The sequence below is a fragment of the Semicossyphus pulcher genome, unplaced genomic scaffold, assembly GCF_022749685.1.
Source record: "Semicossyphus pulcher isolate SPU_LCO1_2020_fin unplaced genomic scaffold, fSemPul1.0.p SCAF_7, whole genome shotgun sequence".
NCBI lineage: Eukaryota > Metazoa > Chordata > Actinopteri > Labriformes > Labridae > Semicossyphus > Semicossyphus pulcher.
Window position 1 is genome coordinate 28,140,607 of NW_027211748.1, and position 19,757 is coordinate 28,160,363.

General features: G+C 43.0%; 1 protein-coding gene across 1 annotated transcript in view; it reads right to left on the reverse strand.

Moving 5' to 3' along the window:
• Positions 1 to 19,757, reverse strand: part of LOC138611079 (contactin-associated protein-like 4) — a 72,379-nt gene that overhangs the window by 1,735 nt on the left and 50,887 nt on the right. The window contains exons 16-21 of the mRNA XM_069683989.1: positions 15,729 to 15,968; positions 12,633 to 12,857; positions 11,039 to 11,172; positions 8,772 to 8,859; positions 3,070 to 3,288; positions 2,529 to 2,600 (exon numbers count right to left, since the gene is read on the reverse strand). Of these exons, the coding sequence (XP_069540090.1) occupies positions 2,529 to 2,600; positions 3,070 to 3,288; positions 8,772 to 8,859; positions 11,039 to 11,172; positions 12,633 to 12,857; positions 15,729 to 15,968 (978 nt within the window). The remainder of the gene's footprint in view (positions 1 to 2,528; positions 2,601 to 3,069; positions 3,289 to 8,771; positions 8,860 to 11,038; positions 11,173 to 12,632; positions 12,858 to 15,728; positions 15,969 to 19,757) is intronic.

Sequence of the window (19,757 nt, forward strand, 5' to 3'; positions counted from 1 at the left end):
TGCTAGTTTGCTTGCTAACAAGAAACAACATTAACTTAAGACAAAATTAAGGTGCATTTCTACTTTTGCCTAAGCTAGCAATCTGTCCCTGCTTGTAGTTTTATGCTAAGCTAGGCTAAACATGTTCTGTATCAATCTCTGTGTCAAATACAAAGATGTATCGCACAGTGAAGTATACTTTGAATCTTTCTTTAAGACATACCCTGATCAGCCATGACATTATGACCACTGACAGGTAACGTTATTACATTGATTATCTTGTTACAGTGGCACCTGTCAAAGGGTTGGATGTGTTAGGCAGCAAGATGATGTGCCCTGCCACACTGCAGCAATGGTTCATGAATGCTTTGAGGTTGTGGTTCTCAAGATGGGGCCTGCGAACCATAGCCTGGGGGTCCACGAAATAACTATAATAAATCTACAACACATTATAAAATTGTGCTGTATCATTAAAAGCTGCATGTCTACAGATGAGGACCATTTGTGCCAATGAAACAAGCATATTGTGTCCATTACGCCCACGTTAGCTTTGGACCAATAGGAACTGACATGATTGTGACACATGGCGTCAGTCTGTCATGAATCACTCAACTCACTGCGGCTGTTAACTTTCTGAAAGCTTTTAAGATCAATCACTGAAAAGTATAAATGCTGTCAAGTTGAGTCCACGAGCAGTTTGAATAAAATGAGCTTCTGTTTTAAAGTATATAAGCAGTGGCGGCTGGCCACTAGAGGGCGCTAGGGCGCCGCCCTCCCTAGTGGAGAGAGTGTTTTTATTTGTATTTATTTTATTTAAAAAAACTAATATTAACAAAATTACGTATTAAAATATGTAATATGTATATATATGTATATATACAAAAAAATATATACATCAATTAATGTTCACTGGAAATGTGGGAAACTAGCGTTAGGCTACTCGTCTCTGCTTTGTGGGCGCTTTTTCCAGCAGCCAATCAGGTACTTTTGCTTTCAACGTGAATTTGGCCAATCAGCGTCGTAGAAAATAATCCCCGAAGGACGATTCTGAAAAGTGGTTGAAGTCTATCAGTCTGTGAGTGATGGAAATGACAATGATGGATGCTGAAACCGCAAACAACTCTGTACGCTCTCTTCTTCAAAATCCGTTCGAGAGGAGAATTTTAAGTGAAAAATTACAGATTAAAGAAACTGGACCGGATCAGCCAGATATTAAAATCAACCAACAAGCGAGTGAAAAAGGTCAAACCTACACCAGAGGATTTTTTTGTAACTGTTACACCACAAAGGCTTGGCTGGCTGGATGTAGCCGTGTAAATGCATTATTTTGCTTCCCGTGTTTACTTTTTAGAACTGCTGGCACGGATACAGCATGGACTTGTTAAAAGATGGCACAGCACAGCCCCACCTAGAATATTTTTCACCAGCCGCCACTGTATATAAGTGGTATTAACATGATTCAAACTGAAATGTTTTTCTGTTTATCACTATGAAACAGTCTGAAGTATTTAGGTTTTCTAAGAGTGCGAATGGTAGTAAGTATATGTTTAATCTGTGTTACGATTATGAGGGGGTACTTGGAAAATGTTCTCCCCTCTAAGGGTTTGAGAACCTGACAACGAGTTCAAGGTGTTGACTTGGCCTCCAAATTCCCCAGATCTCGATCAAATCGAGCGTCTGTGGGATGTGCTGGACAAACAAGTCCGATCCATGGAGGCCCCACCTCACAACTTACAGGACTTAAAGGATCTGCCGCTCACGTCTTGGTGCCAGATACCTCGGCACACCTTCAGAGGTCTAGTGGAGTCCATGCCTTGACGGGTCAGGGCTGTTTTGGGGGACCTACACAGTATTAGCAGGTGGTCATAATGTTATGGCTGATCGGTGTATACTCCACAGAGTGATGTTGGATTTGATGTAATTTAGTCGTATAACCCTGCAGTACACAGTTACAGTAGATACATACTGATGTGGAGTTTGCTCATGTGTATTCTCTGCCTCCTCGTTGCTTGCTGACTCTCTGTAAAGAACATTTCTCACAGTGGAACTTTGTGAAACTACTGTGACGTTGAAACCTGCCCGTCTCTGCCTCCTCTGGGTGTGTGCGTACTTCTGCCCCTCAGTCTGTTTGTTCTAATAATCTAACTTCAACACACAGCGGGACCGGTTTCACACGCTCAGACTCCGCTGGACTCTTCTGTTCAGCAAGAGTTTAATGTACATGAAATATTCAAATAGAGCTGAAATCAATTTAGCACTGCATTACTTTAGTTTGAATGATAGCCCATCAGCAAGTCATTTCAGCGGAGGTTTAATTAGTTACGCTGTCCTTTTAACTTTTAAATCACTTTTGACTCCACAGAAACGATTTAATCTTCTCTTTCAATCAATGTGTCTTCGCAAAAGAGCTGAAGTTCAGAGAAAAAGTTCTTCTGCAGCCTTTCAGCATGATATCACTCATCTATGTAATATTGAATGAAAGCTCCAAAATTGATAGTAAAGAGAAGTCCAATACAAACATTGTAAAACAAGGTGAAACAGTTCAGTACCTCCAATCAGAGCAGAGTCGGTCCTGACGGCGTTGACTAACGGCTCGCCTGAACCCACTGAGCCTGACTGATCTGCAGCAGAGACAGAGAGAGGGGGGAAGGAATGAAAGATAGAAGAGAGAAAGAAGGAAAAAGACCAAAAGGCACCGTGAATTAAAAGAGATGTTGAGGAGATTAAAGAGATGGTCAAGGAGAAAAATTCAGAGACGACATCAGAGGGGAATCTTTCATAGCAGACGGGGAATACAGCAGCAGCAGCAGCAGCTCTACACATCGCTCGTATTAAAGCAACATGAACATGAAAACAAGACCAAACGAAAAAAAAAAATACTCCCCTCTGCTGTCCAGATCAATTATCTCATCAAACACATCACCACGAGTCTCCTCAACAAGGTGTACCTACTTAATAAGTCTGTTACAGTTTTAGAAAGCCACTCCCAACAAGAAACAAAACTACAGCACTGATTTACACTAATATACATACGCTGTTTGTACAACTCTCACGTTACTACCAATGTACATCAACCTAACCACCTCTTACCTGACAGGTGGTGCGTGTTCTCCGCTGCGTAGGGATTGGCCGAAGCCGAGGAGCCGCAGTTGGACCGGACTAAAGGTCCGGTGACGATGACGGGGCTGGTGTCCGGGTGGAGCAGAGCAGCCTTCAGAGGGCTGATGGAGTTAAAGCGGACCACAGAGAGACAGCCGGTGAATCCCAGAGACGCCGCCCAGGCCAGGTCTGGATCCAAATCATCAGAGTCTGGAGAGAAGAATGAGATGAGGATTTGATCAGTATTTAATGTACAGACATGAGGGTGATCCCAATCAATTTGTCCAGCTCCCACCAATACAGCAAATAAAAGTGGAACTATATCTTTCTTTATAGGAGCAGTAACCTGCCTCGTTCCTCGATAAAAAAGCCTAAAAAAGGCTTCACTTTTTTAAAATCCTGCTGCCTGAGGTTAAACAGGGCAATTTTTTTTTTTACTTAAGAAATTAATTATTTTATTTAACATTAATTCAACTTTCATCCATTTTTTTCCGCTTATCCAGGGATGGATGGCAGCAGGCCACGGAAGTTGACCCGGACGTCCTTCTCCCCGCGTTACTGCTCTGCTCATTCTGCAGTGATCAACCTGTCGATCTCACGATGCACTTCTCCTTCCCCGAGATACTTGAACTCCTTCACTTGAGGCGGAGACTCACTCCCCACCAAGAGGGAGCATGGCCTCAGACTTGGAGGTGCTGACCCTCATCCCGAACACTTCGCACTCGGCTGCAAACCGCCCCAATGCCTGCTGGAGGTCCCAGCTTGATGAAGCCAACAGAACCACATCATCTGAAAGCAAGGATGGCATTCTGAGGCCCCCACACTGGAAACCCTCCTCCCCTTCGGCTGCGCCTTGAGATCCTGTCCACGAGAATCACAAACAGGATTGATTACAAGGGACAACCCTGGCGGAGGCCAACAGGCACCGGGATTGGTCTGACTTTGTGCCGAGGAAGCGGACACAGCTCTCACTGTGGTGAAACAGAGACTGGATGGTGCACAGCAACAGCCCTGGTACCCCATACTCCCGAAGTGAGTCAGTAATAGCGAATAATCTATAAGAAAATTAGTTTTTTTGGGATCCTTCTTCAAACTGAAACAGGGAATATTAAATCTGTCCATCTTTAAATGTCATTGACTTCCAGCTGCATGGTTTATAGGCAGAGATTTAAAGGGACATTTTAAAAAGGTTTGTGTACATGTACAGGGGCGGCTATGGCTCGGTGGTAGAGTCGGTCGTCTTTCAATGTGATTCGATCCCCCAGCAGTTCAAGCTCTCTCCTCATGTCGAAGTGTCCTTGGGCAAGACACTAAACCCCAGATTGTTCCCGGAGGCATAGCCATCAGTGTGTGAATGTGACGAGTGACTGACAGTTGGGCACTTTAGGTAGCAGCATCTGCCATCAGTGTGTGAATGAGTGTGTGAATGGGTGAATGTGACATGTAGCATAAAAGCACTTTATAAGCGCTATATAAGTACAGTCCATTTACCATATCTGTTATTATAAAAATGAGGAGATCAATACTATATATATATACATACTTATAGATACATATAAAAATTAACTATTAACTTCAGTCTTTCATGTCGCCAGCCACTAAAAGACTGATGCAGCCAGAGCTTCAAATCCATACATCATACGATGGGGCACTATTTGTTTTTTTGTGTGGAGAGCGGACCAAACATTTTATTTTGTCCAAAGACAAAAAACAAGATATAATAAAAATATATATTTAAAAAAATGTGTATAAAGATAAACAGTAGGTGGAGCTATACCATGCTATGGGCAGATGTCAGACTTAGCTTTAAGATTTAAATGCCTGTTGTGATTCGCGTGGACACACAGGTGGACGAACTGAGAACATCAAAGAAAGAGCTCAGAAATAAAAGCTTCATCCATCTGTGCAGGTAATTGAACTTTTAACCTTTGGTTAAGAACCTGTAATCTCTCAGCCAGTCGGACTCGCCTGATAAATCCCAACACACTCCGACAGGTTCATTGACTCTGCTTCACACCTCCTTGTTATCAGAGCGGGACAATAGCAGCCGCAGCACATTGACTTTAGTGATCAGCACACACACACACATGACCTCACACACACCCTCATTAAAGCAGACAGGCTGTCAGTGACTCAGCTTCCAGTCTGCATCTATCACTCCACAAGACAGATTCCCCCCCCTCACCTCTGTCTGTTCATGTTATTGACTTTAATCCCTTCATCGTTCACCTCCTCTCCCTCACAGCAGCGTAAACAGCAGCTGTGAAAGCCGACATCACCGCTGTAAACAGCTGCATCAGTGTCTGTGAGGATGACTGAGAGGTGACAGTGGTTTTACAGGAACACATCTGCATGTTGATGAGAGCAGCAGGAAACATTAGTGCAGCCTCTCAGCAGAAACACTCCTCACTCCATCACCTCTCTCTCTCTCTCTCTCTCTCTCTCTTTGTGTTCCTTCCGGGTCCATTAGTTAGGCTGATGGATGACAGCGTTGGCAGGAAACGACAGAATATCCACTTTCCTGCTGCTTTTCTGATCCTGATGTGACTCTCTGCCTCCTCTGGTTTGACAGAGGGGAGGGCGGGTCACATGCTGACATGACGGGGTTAAAACACAATGAGCTGACTTACACCGTACTGGAACTTCACATCCAAAAAGACAGCAGGTACTGGAGAACCTTCATTTTGCATCCCATCATATCGTATCGTATTCCATCACATTGTATCGCATCATATTCCATCCCACTGTATTGTATCCCATCATTGCATCGTATTCCATCGTATCGTATCCCATTGTATTGAATCGTATCACATAGTATCGTATCGTATCACATAGTATCGTACCCCATCATTTCGTATCCCATCGTATCGTATCCCATCGTATCGTATCGTATCGTATCGTATCCCATCGTATCGTATCACATAGTATCGTACCCCATCATTTCGTATCCCATCATAACGTATCCCATCGTATCCCATCGTATCGTATCGTATCGTATCTCATCATATCGTATCGTATCTCATCATATCGTATCATATCGTATCATATCGTATCGTAACGTATCGTATCTCATCATATCGCATCGCATCGTATCGTATCGTATTTCATCATATCGCATCATATCGCATCGTATCGTATCGTATCTCATCATATCGTATCGTATCTCATCATATCGTATCGTATCTCATCATATCGTATCGTATCGTATCATATCGTATCGTAACGTATCGTATCTCATCATATCGCATCGCATCGTATCGTATCGTATCTCATCATATCGCATCATATCGCATCGTATCGTATCGTATCTCATCATATCGTATCGTATCTCATCATATCGTATCGTATCTCATCATATCGTATCATATCGTATCATATCGTATCATATCGTATCGTAACGTATCATATCGTATCGTAACATATCGTATCTCATCATATCGCATCGCATCGTATCGTATCGTATCTCATCATATCGCATCGTATCTCATCATATCGCATCGTATCGTATCGTATCGTATCGTATCTCATCATATCGCATCCTATCGTATCCCATCTTATCGTATCCCATCGTATCCCATCGCATCATATCGCATCATATCCCATTGTATCGTATCTCATCATATCGCATCGTATCGCATCGCATCGTATCTTACCATATCGTATGCTTGCTCTAAACCCTGGGTTTTATAACATTATAGTTTTTGACTTATTAAACAATAGATTTGGAGACGCATGTTAGGCTGCCAACTAATTCAATACGAAAGTTTTTTAAAATTTTTATATCTACAAAATGTGAATAAACAAATACAGTTTTTAAACTGTATTTAGAGTACTCAGTGATACTAACACATGGCTGTATTCTGTCTTTCACTGCATTTAAATATGTGTTAAATATTCTAATAAAAAGACACCTGAATATCAAAAACACTCACAGGAATTATTATATAATGTGTTACTTTTAAATACAGCATAATTAGTATCACATAAATTAATCACAGTCTTTTAAAAGTAAAAAAAAAAGCTTATACATTTCCAAAACTTTATGACTCTCATCAACTAGAAAAACACTGACATATCGATTAATCTATACTCGCACCATCTATACTCCTATGGTCTATTTTTGGTATGAGCTCATGTAAAAGAATTTCATATAACAGACTCAAGAGTGACTTCTAACAGCCCGAGTGTTTCCTTTAAATTGAGGGTACAGCTGCTGCGTCTGTCTTATCAGAGAGCTGTGACTGCAGCCTGCGGCCTCTCAGCCCCTCTTGTTATTAACAGCTTATATCTCAGTCCCTCTCTGATGGAGCCGCTCAAAGAGAACATGAATAAGTCATGACAGAACCAATTAAAGTCTCACCCCGGCTCTGTTACAGGTCCCTGACCAGAGCTACACGGCAGCTCAAGAGGATGTGCTTTAACCCTCCCAGAGGGGGAGTTTGTCTTTTTTTACAGGCTTAAAATCTGTCCAGGTGCGATACAGGAAAGAATATTTCTGGTTTAATCCTGAGCTCATTAACTGGAGCTAAACATATCCGTACTCTTCAAGGCTTTGGAAGCTTTTTGGTAAGACTCTCTTCTTTTATCTCTCCTGATTGTGACAGGAAGTGAAAGGTGCTGCGACTCCTAATATTCACAACAATATTCACAAAGGCTCTGCAGATTTGTTTTGACAGTAACCATGATAGGTCCAGAATAACTGCAGTAAACTATGCACAAAGTCCGACATGTTTTACATATTTGTCTCTGATTTTTTTTTACTTTGTGTCATTGATTTATCTTTTTTTTTAGCCATTTAAAAAAAGATAAATTACAGGATTTATTAAATAAAAACTTGAAAATATTATTATATCTTGTTCATTAACCCTCACTAGAAAAGTTAAACAACGCCATGACTTGGCAGATGCACTTTACAGACGACTACCAGTTTCTTTATTACAAGGAGATAGTAAGCATGTTAGCACAGTCCCTCTCCCTAGCAACATTTTCCAGCTCCTTCTGGGGGATCCCGAGGCGTTCCCAGGCCAGGTGGGATACATAATCCCTCCAGCGAGCTCTGGGTCTGCCCTGGGGTCTCCTCCCAGTTGGATGTGCCTGGAAAACCTCCACAGGGAGGCGCTCAGGAGGCATCCTAATCAGATGCCACCTCAACTGGCTCCTTCTGATGCGAAGAAGTAGGGACTCTACTCCGAGCTGCTTCTGGATGTCTGAGCTCCTTATCCCATTGATAAGCCTGAGCCCGGACACCCTGCAGAGGAAACTCACTTTGGCCGCTATGTCACTACTCAAAGCTCATGACCATAGGCAAAGGTTAGAACGTAGATCGACTGGTAAATTATGAGCTCTCCCTTACGTGGCAGCTCCTTCACCACGACGGTAAACAAGTCCCCGAGATACTTGAACTCCTTTCCTTTCTGTCCAGAAGTAGTAAACGTTGGTTTCTAGAGCTGTAATAGGACCTGCTGAACTTTACACACTCTAAACTCGTATGACCTTAAATAGTAGAATGGTAACCTTGATGCTAAAGTTCTTATATAGTTCTTATATTCAGACTTCCTCAGATAGCCTGAATTATATTTCTATTTAGTGCAAATAGATGAGGCCAAACCTCTTAAGTTATTCACTTGAGTGTAAGTCTGAGTGCTCTCTAACTAAAAAGGCCTTGTCTCTGCTTTTACTGCCTCCTCACTCACCGTGCACTCTGCCCAACACCAGCGACTTGATGGCGTTGAATTCTCCGTCAGATGTCAGGTTGAATTCTTCTCTGGGGTTTTGGTCGATCTGAAAGAGGAAAAGTACTTTCATAAATTAATTCCTGGGAAAATTGTGTTTTTAAAAGTTATCATTTGAAACTAACTTCGTTGACTTGGCAGGAGGAGATGTCTTATAGGAAAAGATGAAGGAAAAAAGTTCATGGAGAGTTTAAGACGGGAAAAGTCCACCCTTGTGGAGCATAAATGAGCTCTAAAAACATAAAACAAACCCATTTAAGTTTGCTGTAAATAGTTGTTGATGTCTTTCTTCCTTCATGCCTTCTAAAGATAGTGACTCAACCTCCACCTCACACTTCAGTGGACCCTTACAGCACAGTGAATCACGACACTGCACCTGTTTTAGGCGAGGTCACCTTGTATTTCAGGGTGTGGATAATTATACAGTCACAGGCAGCTGGCTCCTGGTTAGATAAGGTTACCTTATAAATCACCTGACTCTGTTGTTAACAAGATAAGAGATCCACTTGATCCAGATACGATTAAGATGCTTCATATTTCATCTGGAGCTGTTTTAATGTGTTGTGTGTCCCAGCTGCTCTGCCGTAGCTGCATCCAGGACAGCAGCTGCTGGTGGCTGAACTAAGAGCAAAGTGCTGACTGGAATTTTATTATATATAGGAATTTTAAAATACTGTACCATAGTGCACACAGGCAGTTGATGGAATTGCATCTGTATGCGTGTCATTGTATTTGCCCTTGAGATCGCCGCCTCATTTGGCAAACATGGAAAAAGAATCATGTTTGGGAGTTTTACACGTCTCTGGCTGCAGAGTGAAAACAGCACATCAGCAGAAAGTGCAGTCGCCGTGTATGGACGTGCATACGTAAAAAGAAAGTTGACTTTCAGCCCAAAACGATTTGGCTGCACATACTTCAGTGTTAAGAACAGATAAGTGGAGGCTGGTTTATTAACTGATATATAAACACAATTGTTCTGTAATTATGTGAAAGATTTCTGCACAGGAAACATTATAATTGTTTTCAAACAAAGGACAATTAACATAAACCGCTTTCCCACTGACATTAGTGCATTGACGCAGGTTATTCAGACCCGGGAAGACCCGCTTATAGATGCCGATTGTCTCTTTTTCCGATTGCCAGTGGAGTATCCTCCTGTCTGTCTCTTTTCTGCTGCATCATCATCTGACGTCACAAGGTTAGTAAACAGTGAAGATGTTATTGTAGTTGTCTGTGTATCAAACTCGGCCACAAATCTGGAACGATGTTTGAGCGCTGCTCGGACTGAGACGGGCGGAATTTGTAGCTGAGATGACAAGGAGTCGCAGAAGTTGCCAACTGAGCATAGCATCGCGCCGGAAAGGGGGCGGAGGTTAGTATGTCGACACAGGTTTTGTGTTCCCATCAATGCCGATCGGAGCCGAGGTGATAATTACCCGTGTCTACTGCAGAGTCATTTGACCCGTCTGAATGCTGATTGTAACCTTGTAACCAAAAAAGCAAGCCGGGTGTTAGCGTGTTTTTTGACCAGTGGGAAAACCGCTATACAAATGTCTTGATATCTGCATTCACCTGCATTATAGTGTGCTGTAACCCTTTATTACACAAACATGTGTATAATGCTAAAAGGGGAACTCAAAGATCTTGAAGTAGTTCAATCTCAAACTTTGGACCTCGTGCAACCTGACTCACAGTTTCAAACAGTGCAGTCTGTGTAAATGGTAAATGGACTGCACCTATATAGCGCCTTTCTAGTCTTCTGACCACTCAAAGCGCTTTTATGCTACATGTCACACCCTTTCATACACTGATGGCAAAGGCCAATCTCCAATCAGCTTAACATTCCCACACATTCATACCTGACGGCTCTGCCTTCGGGAGCAGCTTGGGGTTCAGTGTCTTGCCCAAGGACACTTCGACATGTGACTGTAGCATTCAGGGATCAAACCCCAACCTTCCAATTTAGAGACGATGGACTCTACCGCTGAGCCACAGTCGCAACATTCAGTTGTCAGTCACATCATCCTCACTAAGTTTGTCCTCCATTGCCTATTCTCGGTGATGTCAGGAGACGGTCCAAGCTGCTATCCTTCCACAGTACAGTGTAGCTCAAATGTATCACTCATTCTGAAACATTTCTACTTGTTCAGACGTCCTGGCATTTTTCAGGCTTCAAAAAGGTGTTCATTAGGAACATGAACACGGTGAGCTCATGAGGTGGTTTTTACCTGCACTGACACAGAGTCCGTCAGTCTCCTGATGCTAACAGTGTGTAGCTGTCCGTTGGCCAGGCTCCTCGCTCTGCTCCTCAGCACTTCAGCCTCTCTGCTGCTGTCCAGCTTGTACCTCACCTCCAGCATGTCTTCAAACACAACACACATCAAACAGTCATGAGGTTACACGTCAGACCTCACAGGAAACATAAAATCACAAGTTTTCCATTCTAATAAATGGCTCTGTCATGTCCAATCATATTGGTTTACAGGGTTGACTGTATATATAATGCTGCAAAGAGAAACCTGATTGGATTATAGAAGTGGTTGCTTGTTAAGATTTCTGCATCAAGAGGATAAAAAATAATAATCAAATATAATCTAATTCATTCTCACTATACTGACAGACATAAAGTGCAGATTTAACAAAAGCCCTGTGATGCTTTAAAAATAAGAAATTAAAAGTTTCAATTTTTAATTATAGTAGAGTTAACAAACCTTACAAATCATAAATCAATGGCTTCACAACTACAGCTCCCCACCCGTCCTTCCTTTGGAGCTGCTGCTGCTCTGATAACAAACTTATTCCTGCAAAGACGCATTAAGTAAAGAGGCTGTGTTCGGGCTGAGGAGGTGTAACTGCAGTCGGGAGGACAAATAAATGAGCCACCTCAGGCGAATAGGAGAAAGCTCTCAAGGATTTAATTGTACACTTCAGTTTGAGTGCATTTACCTGACGACTCCTCGGTCAGCATGAAAACCTTAATGCCCTGCTGTCCGTCAGCTTCCTCTGACTCATTAACACCAGAAAAAAAAGTCAATTTACAGCTAATCTAGCAGCAAAGTGCTGATTTTATTAGACTCCTGGAGGCTGAAAATGTGATTTTAAATTCAAAGTGCCTCCTACTTCTCCTAAAAGCCGAACTCGCAGCATAATTATTTCACACTTACAGGTAGATAAAACACATCAGCAGGTTTTCTGCTGTTTTGTTCAGCAGCACACCGACCTGCCGCCCATTAGCAGCCCACCAAACTTTTACTCCCTCAGCTTCACTTTGCAGGCCTCAAAGATAAGACCAGCGAACACTTCTTTAAACCTGAGACGAAACTTAATAACAGGCCAGGCTGGACGGATTAAAAGGAGGTAGAGACTGACGGCGGGAATCAGAGAGAGGAGATCTGACAGATCCTGATAGATCTGCTACAGCTGGAGAGCAGAGCTGATGAGGAGGAGAGAGGGAGGGAGAAGAGAGGAGGAGAGGTCGATATCAGGAGGAGATGACAGGAACGAGAGACAGGATGAGAGCAAGAGAGGAGGTAAGATGAGAGGCAGGGAAGAGGTGTGAAGAGAAAAAAGTAATTTCATTAAGGTAGAGATGGTAAGGCAAGGAGGAAAAGAAGCTTATGAAAAGTTTTTGTGTGAATGAGCAGGAACAGAGGAGACGAATAAGGGATGTGAAAAAGGCGAGGAAAATGTGTGTAATCTTGTTTAAAAAACAATAAAAAATAAGATACAGGAAAAAGAAATGAAGGTGAGAAGACCTAGAAAAAAAGACAGCTTCAGTCACATCCTGACAAACACACGCCTTCAAAATAAAAGCCTCCTCACCGTGCTTGTTGATGAGCAGGGCCAGGTACTCTCTGTAGTAGGAGCTGACGTAGAACAGCACAGCCGGACTCTGGTTGGTCCTGAAGCTCAGGGAGACGTTCTCTCCTCTCAGCGTCATGTCAGAGTAGATGGAGGACGGCAGAGCGCTGCTGTTCCTGTTTAACTCGTAAAGCTCCTTAAAGGTGTAGACGACGGACGTCTCCGACTTTAAGCTGGCCGACACCTCTGGAGGAAGGGAGAGAGTTCTTTTAAAGAATGCATCCTCCTTTTCCCGGGCCACGAAGGATCCATCAGGTGCATCCTTTGCGGGCCGAGATTCGTTGGCAATTCAAACGAGATGGTGACTCTTAAACAGCCAAAGAATACATTTTAAATGTAAAAGTTTTTGGTTTCAACTCAAACGAATAGCTAAAGATAAATAAAGGGGCATTGATACTTTAAATTATCTTTAAAACAATATGTTAGGTTACATGACATTAGTTATGATAGTTAGTTAACCTGCAAGCTACCTGTTGCTAGGCAACAGGAGTGGCATTATATATATCTATATATCTATATATATATATATAGATATATATATATGCGATGATTGCCATAAAGGAAGGATATTTGTCCATTCCCGTGTTGATAAGAATATTAAAAACTGTTCATGTAAAGGGACATTTACAACAGGTAAAAAAGGAGCGATTAATTTGCGATTAATCACGAGTTTATGGACAACCATGCGATTAATCGCGATTAAATATTTGAATCGATTGACAGCCCTCATTTATATTAAAGGTATGTCTTTTGGACTTCACTCTAACGGTGTTTTTAATAACATTTCTGATTGTTTGTGTTCATCTGAACATCAAATTTGTTTGTTTTTAGTGAGAATAAAAAAGTCCACGTTCAGTTTGATTTACATAAAAAGGATTGTCATCTTGTAAAGTAAGCTACAGGAAAAAGACCATGTCATCACTTTTGATTGAAACAATCATGAACAAAGTTAACGTAGTGAAATGTTCAGAGTTTGGTGATATTTAGGCACTAAAACAATTTGGTCAGGTTTAGGAAGAAGATCCTGGTTCGGGTATGATTAGGGTAAGGTTCGGCTCTGCATGCCTGCAAATACCATCGCTACGTTATAAACACACTGGAATCAAACCCTGGTTTTGTGAATGAAACTCCTGCGCTGGTTTAACACATCCATCGCCCTGACCACTACCAAGCAGGCCTTCCTGCTCTTCATACTACATCACCTGACTTCAACCCCACAGCAAAACAATAAGCTAGATGAGAGCGTCCAGATAACTGCTTGAGGGGTACGTACAGGGCCATATAGTAAACCACTGGATTACTGACAAAGCTGCTGTATTGGAAGCCCTGTGAGTAAGAACAGGCAACGACTACTTATACTGTACATCGGTTATCTTTACAGTGTTTCCAAACTTTAATTAACTTCCAGGGGAGGCATCAGATAACTGCATGTCTGATGAGCTGGCAAGAGAAGAAAAAGATGTTCCCAAAATATCTACAAAGAGCTGAAACTGGTTACAGAAAGTAATCTTCAGAGCTGTTGGGCCCTCGCTCTAATTTTCAAACAGCAAACACAGATGAACTTTTAAAATATCAAACGCAGCTAGAGTGTGTCACTGTGACTCACAAAGGCATCAAAAACAAGCGCTCTTTCTGACTCAGCATGGCGGTGCAGACGAGGAGGTTCAGGTGTTATCAATATTTAGTGGGAGGAGGGTGAAGAGAGTCCTTTTAATAAAGTAGAAACGACTAAAACCCTCTTATGTTATTGAACTCATGGAAGGCATTAAAGGTCAATGTGGTGACGCATTTTCACGAGCTACATCAAACAACTGACGCCAACACATCAAACGGACGTATTTAGAAAAACCTTTGATGTCATATAGCTGAGCACTTCTTGATGAGTGCCTAACTTTTAGACAAGAGCAGATACACACCCACAGATGTGTGCTTGCTTCATCTGAGCGTCGAGTTTGTTTCTTTTTCTTTGGATTTTCACTTCTTGTTGAAGTTGTATCTGTAGTCGTCCATCTTTTCTTTGTTTGTTCAGCCATAGTAGATTACTGTTTACTCGCAACACTTGCAGAGAGCTGAAAAGCAGACGCTTAGCTCCGCCTACCCTCTCTGGCAGACCAACCACTGCTGGCTGATGGAAAACGCGTCACTAACTGGGCGCCGCTTGTGACAGCCAGTCTGTAATACTGCAAATGCAAAGGCTTTCATCAGTGGGCCATAGGCTCAATCACCATTGTGTTACCTCATTCGGCGACAGATAGAGACTTAACAGACATTTATTTACATGAAAATCTTTGAGATTATTACTTTAAGCCTTTAAGCAGTTCCTTTGAAAGTTTGTACCTTTACGTTTGAAGGCTTGGACCTTTAGTTACAATGGATTTCATCTGTGATGAGATTAAAGGCTAAAAAAGGCATCAGTGTGGCAGTCTGTCCCCCTGTTCCTCCAATCGTTTCCCACCTTCTCTACTAGGTACTCTCTGGCTTTCCCGTCTTTTCCCATCTACACACCTGCTACTTCTAATCAGTACTGCAATTGCCTGACTCTCCCTGCTCATCTGTCTGGACTCCCCTCATCAGCTCGATCCATATATTCCTGAACCATTTCCCTTGTTTGTTTGCCAGTTTATTCCGGTCATGCTTTGTTGCTTTGCTTTCTTGTTGTTTTGCTTTTGGAGTTTTTCTTCGGTTGCACATCCGTCTGCCTACCTACCGGCCTGTTACTTGTCACTGGTTTGCCCGCCTGCCAGTAAGCTATTTTTACACAATAAATCTGTTTCCATCTGCATTTGGATCCTTCTGCTGCTGCTTGCCATGCCATCCTTGACAATAAAAATATCCAAACAATCTTCCAAACCTCCTTTACAACGAGATTCACTTCTCTGCTGTGTCATTCTTATGCTTGGTATGTTGACACACATCCTGCAATTATACCTAAAAGTGGGTAAATACATACTGCTACTTCTGAATCAATCTTATTGCACGACCCAGCGAGTATCTTTGATGCCTCGGAGCATCGGAGATCCACCTGAAACAGGAAAGTGTGTCTTTACATGTGTGTACCTGTGTGGCAGAAGACTCCGGTGTATGCTGACAGGCTGCAGTCACAGTGGAAGCCGGTGGCTCTCTCCACGCAGCGGCCCCGGTTCTGGCAGAGCGAGCCGTAGCTGCTGCAGTGACCCGGGCAGCCGGGTCGAACCCCGGGTGTGATCTTCGCCCTCTCCTCCAGGTCCAGAGTGACGCCGTTCAGCTGCAGGGAGCGAATACAGCCGCGAAAGCCCTTCTGCCTGGACGCAGTGCCTCCTGACAACACAAAAACAGTGCATGACATTAGCATTACATTTACATTCTATTAGGCGAGGCAAGAGCTCCCAGGCCAAAGAGGTGACGGATATTGCTGACTTTAGATCTACTGCAACACACAGACATATTCCTTTAGTCAGCCTGTCGCTCATTTCTTTGTGTGCTGACTTTATGCTTTCTTTCTCTCTCTCGTTTTCCATTTCTCCTCCTCCAGTCAGCTGCAGCACATCCACATGTCGCCTGCAAAATGTCAACACACTTCTGATGAAATGACACAACGATGAAACGGCAATGAGGCAACGAGCTGGAGGTGGGGAACAGCTTTTGAAGGCAACTTTCATCATCCGTGCTTCTGACTGACGCCATTCTGGCTGCTCAGTGTTTTAAAGTGTCTGCCAATCTATCAGGACATGCTGCAAATACTCACTTTATTCTTCAATGCTTAAAGCTACAAAAGACCAAACTCTGTATTGAACTTTGTAAATTCTTTCTGAGGTGTAACACACTCCCCTATTGTTCGCCGAGTTCAAACATGACAGCCCCCCATTTCTGCAGAGATCACAGATTGAAACTCCCATTGTTGCTCAGAGCACAAACTTGGCAGCTCTTTGCTCTCAAAGTTTGAAGCTAACAACTTCCTATTGTTCAGCCACAGCAGCAGCTTTCACACCAATAAATCACTGAGCTCTGTTGCTCTCTCCTCCAGGCCTCCTCTCTCCGCTCTGATTTCACTCCTATGAATTATTGAACCAGCTGAGCAACACAGGAGATGAGAGTTGCCTCAACATTTCCTCTGACACAACACAATGTAAAGTCATTTTTAATCTCTTTTACTTCTGATAATCATTATTCAACATTACTTGAAAAGGATCTACTAAAACTTCTCTTCATCAATTATCGATACAGCTCATCCTGTTCAGCGCTGTGAGGACTATCCTCCTTTGTAATCTTTATCCAGTCTTTCATATGGGTGGAACGGGCTGTACGATGGTGCAGTGGTTAGCGCTGTTGCCTCAAAGCTAGACGGTTCCTCGCTCGACTCCCGGTTCGCTTGTAGTGGGCCTTTCTGTGTGGAGTCTGCATGTTCTCCTTGTGCATTAATGGGTTCTCTTCGGATACTCCGGCTTCCTCCCGCAGTCCAAAGACTTGCTCGTTAGGTTCAATGGTGACTCTTAATTGCACGTAGGTGTGAATATGAGCGTGAAAGGTTGTCTGTCTCTATGTGTCAGCCCTGTGATTGACTGGCGATCGGTCCAGGTGTAACCCCGCCTCTCGCCCAATGACAGCTGGGATAGGCTCCAGCCCCCCGCGACCCTGAGCAGGATAAGCGGTATAGCTAATGGATGGATATGGACATATTTAAGTGTACCTCAGTTATTATACCTCATTTTATGCATATTAATCAAAAAGTGTTTTGTGTTTTTATTATATAATTATCATCAGACACAGTTACCACGAAAGCACTACACCTTTAAACCTAAGAAAACCGTTCTGGTCCATGTAAACATTCAGTACTTTCTGCAGTGACAAGCATATACTCAGACCATTACTATGGGGAAGAAGAGAGGCGTTAATCTAAGTGGTAGAAACTTGCAAATGAGAATAAAATTAGGCGTCATTTTTGATCTCCGAAATTGACCAACAATGTGAAGTGAACTGATCAGTGTGAAGTGAAGACGTAAGCTTCAGCTCGACATTAGAAGATCATGTTCAGCTAGGAGGTTGGATGTTGCTCACTGAAATGCTCAGTGGTAGTCAGCTGACTTCTCCCTGGTGATTTTACGTACATAGGCTTGTGCTATTGACTTACAATGTTATAATGTTACAATTTCATTAGCAGACGTTTTTGTCACGTACATCTGAGAGTTAATACAACACAAGCAACAATCGAGACAGGAGGGGGCGGAGTCAGTAAGAGCCAACAAACAGCTTCAAGTGCGATCGGACACTGGTGCTGACAGGAAGTGCACAGATGATGCACAGGGCATAGAAGCAGTTTTTTTGGTATACCATCGTCGTCAACAACATGAACAAGGTCAATATCATCATCATCATCATCATGAATATCCTGATCAACATCAACAACATCCTCAGTGTCATCATCAATAGCATCAACATCATAAAGGTCAGAGGTCATAAAGAGCTGGGTCTTTAGCTTCTTCTTAAAGGTGAAAGGGACTCTGCGGACCGACTGGAGTTTGGTAGCTCGTTCCACCACCGGGGGGCGACTGAGGAGAAGAGTCTAGTTTAGAGACTCAGGGCCCTTGAATTTGATGCAAGCGGCGACTGGGAGCCAGTGGAGGGATATGAGCAGTGGAGTGATGTGTGCTGTTTTGGGTTGGCTGAAGACCAGTCACGCTGCTGCGTTCTGGATCATCTGCAGAGGTTTGAATGTGCATGCACGGAGGCCTGCAAGTAGGGAGTTGCACTTCCTACTGGCTTTCCTTGACTATTGGCTGTCCTTTTTGGCTGTCAGGCTACCTTGTGGCACAGCCAGCGTTTAATTAAAAGAGGGATGGGAAACAGATGCGGAGAGGTTGCCGCAGGAGGAAATGTTTGTGAGTGCTGCAAGAGAGGACAGATTGTCAAGTTTCCCCTACTGAGTTTGTTTAAAGTAACTGTCTGCATGTTTATGTCACAAATTAACTTTCAAGAGGAGTACTGACGTAAGGACGTGTCGGTGCGGAGGGCGAGGCGCCGGGCAAGGAGTCAACAACAAACACCAGGGACTCAAACGCATGGACGACAGAGTCCTGGAAGCCCTAGACGAGAGCTGGCGTACCTTTTCCTAGGGTTGTGTTTGCTGTGACAGTAGCTGTTTCATCCTTCCTGGTGATGTAACGGGGGAGACTTTAAGCCATATTTAAACAGAAGTGTATCAACTGCCAGCTAATATTTTCTTTGCATAATTTAAAGGGACAGAAGCCCAACAGATGAAGTAAATCCTCCATCACAATAATAGGAAACATTTTGCATTGCCTGATGTTAACACAGCAGCATGTGCAAAGTTGTTATACTAGCAGGGGCCGGGGAAAGATCCCTGAGGAGTACCACCTTGGATCAAAGCAACAACACAGAGACAGGGAAACATTATTGTTCGACAAACTCTACTAACAGTGACACTATCAAAGCGGGGAGGGTTTTAACTATAGACACCCTGCAGTTCTTCAGATCCAACATGGATTATGCTCTCTGCACATCAAATACAGACCCTGCTTACGGAACACACTGACAAGAGCGTAATGAGGGATTTGTGACGTGGAGATCAAAGAAAACATCAAAGAACCCAAATGCAGATAAACTCCACCTACACCAAAGGAGCAAAGCCATCAGTGGCAACAGACTTTCAACCTCACATCAAGTAGTGTACCTCACAAGTCTCAACGTGAAATCTGCATAGTGTGTACCAAAGCACATGAGAGTACATGAGAGCGGAAAATAATCAGTGAAATGGAGATCAGCGTAATCATCAAAGGCGATGCAGGTGCACGGCTCTACATCAAGCTTACGGAGCAAAACATAGAAAGAATGAATCCAATCTGCCGGAGCTGCTGAGGATGAACAACATATCAGGCAGTAATGCTCGGCTCGGAAAAGAGAATTAAAGTCTAAATATACTGTGTGAAGCTGGATCTGAGCTGTGAGGCGTGTCAGATACAGATCAAACAAATCATCAAAGACTCTGTGTGTACACTTCAGTTTGGCCAGCTTGTGCTGCACACAGGAGAAAGGAGTATTTGTACATCAATCCCTATAAATAAACATGACAATTCCAATTAACCCTAAATT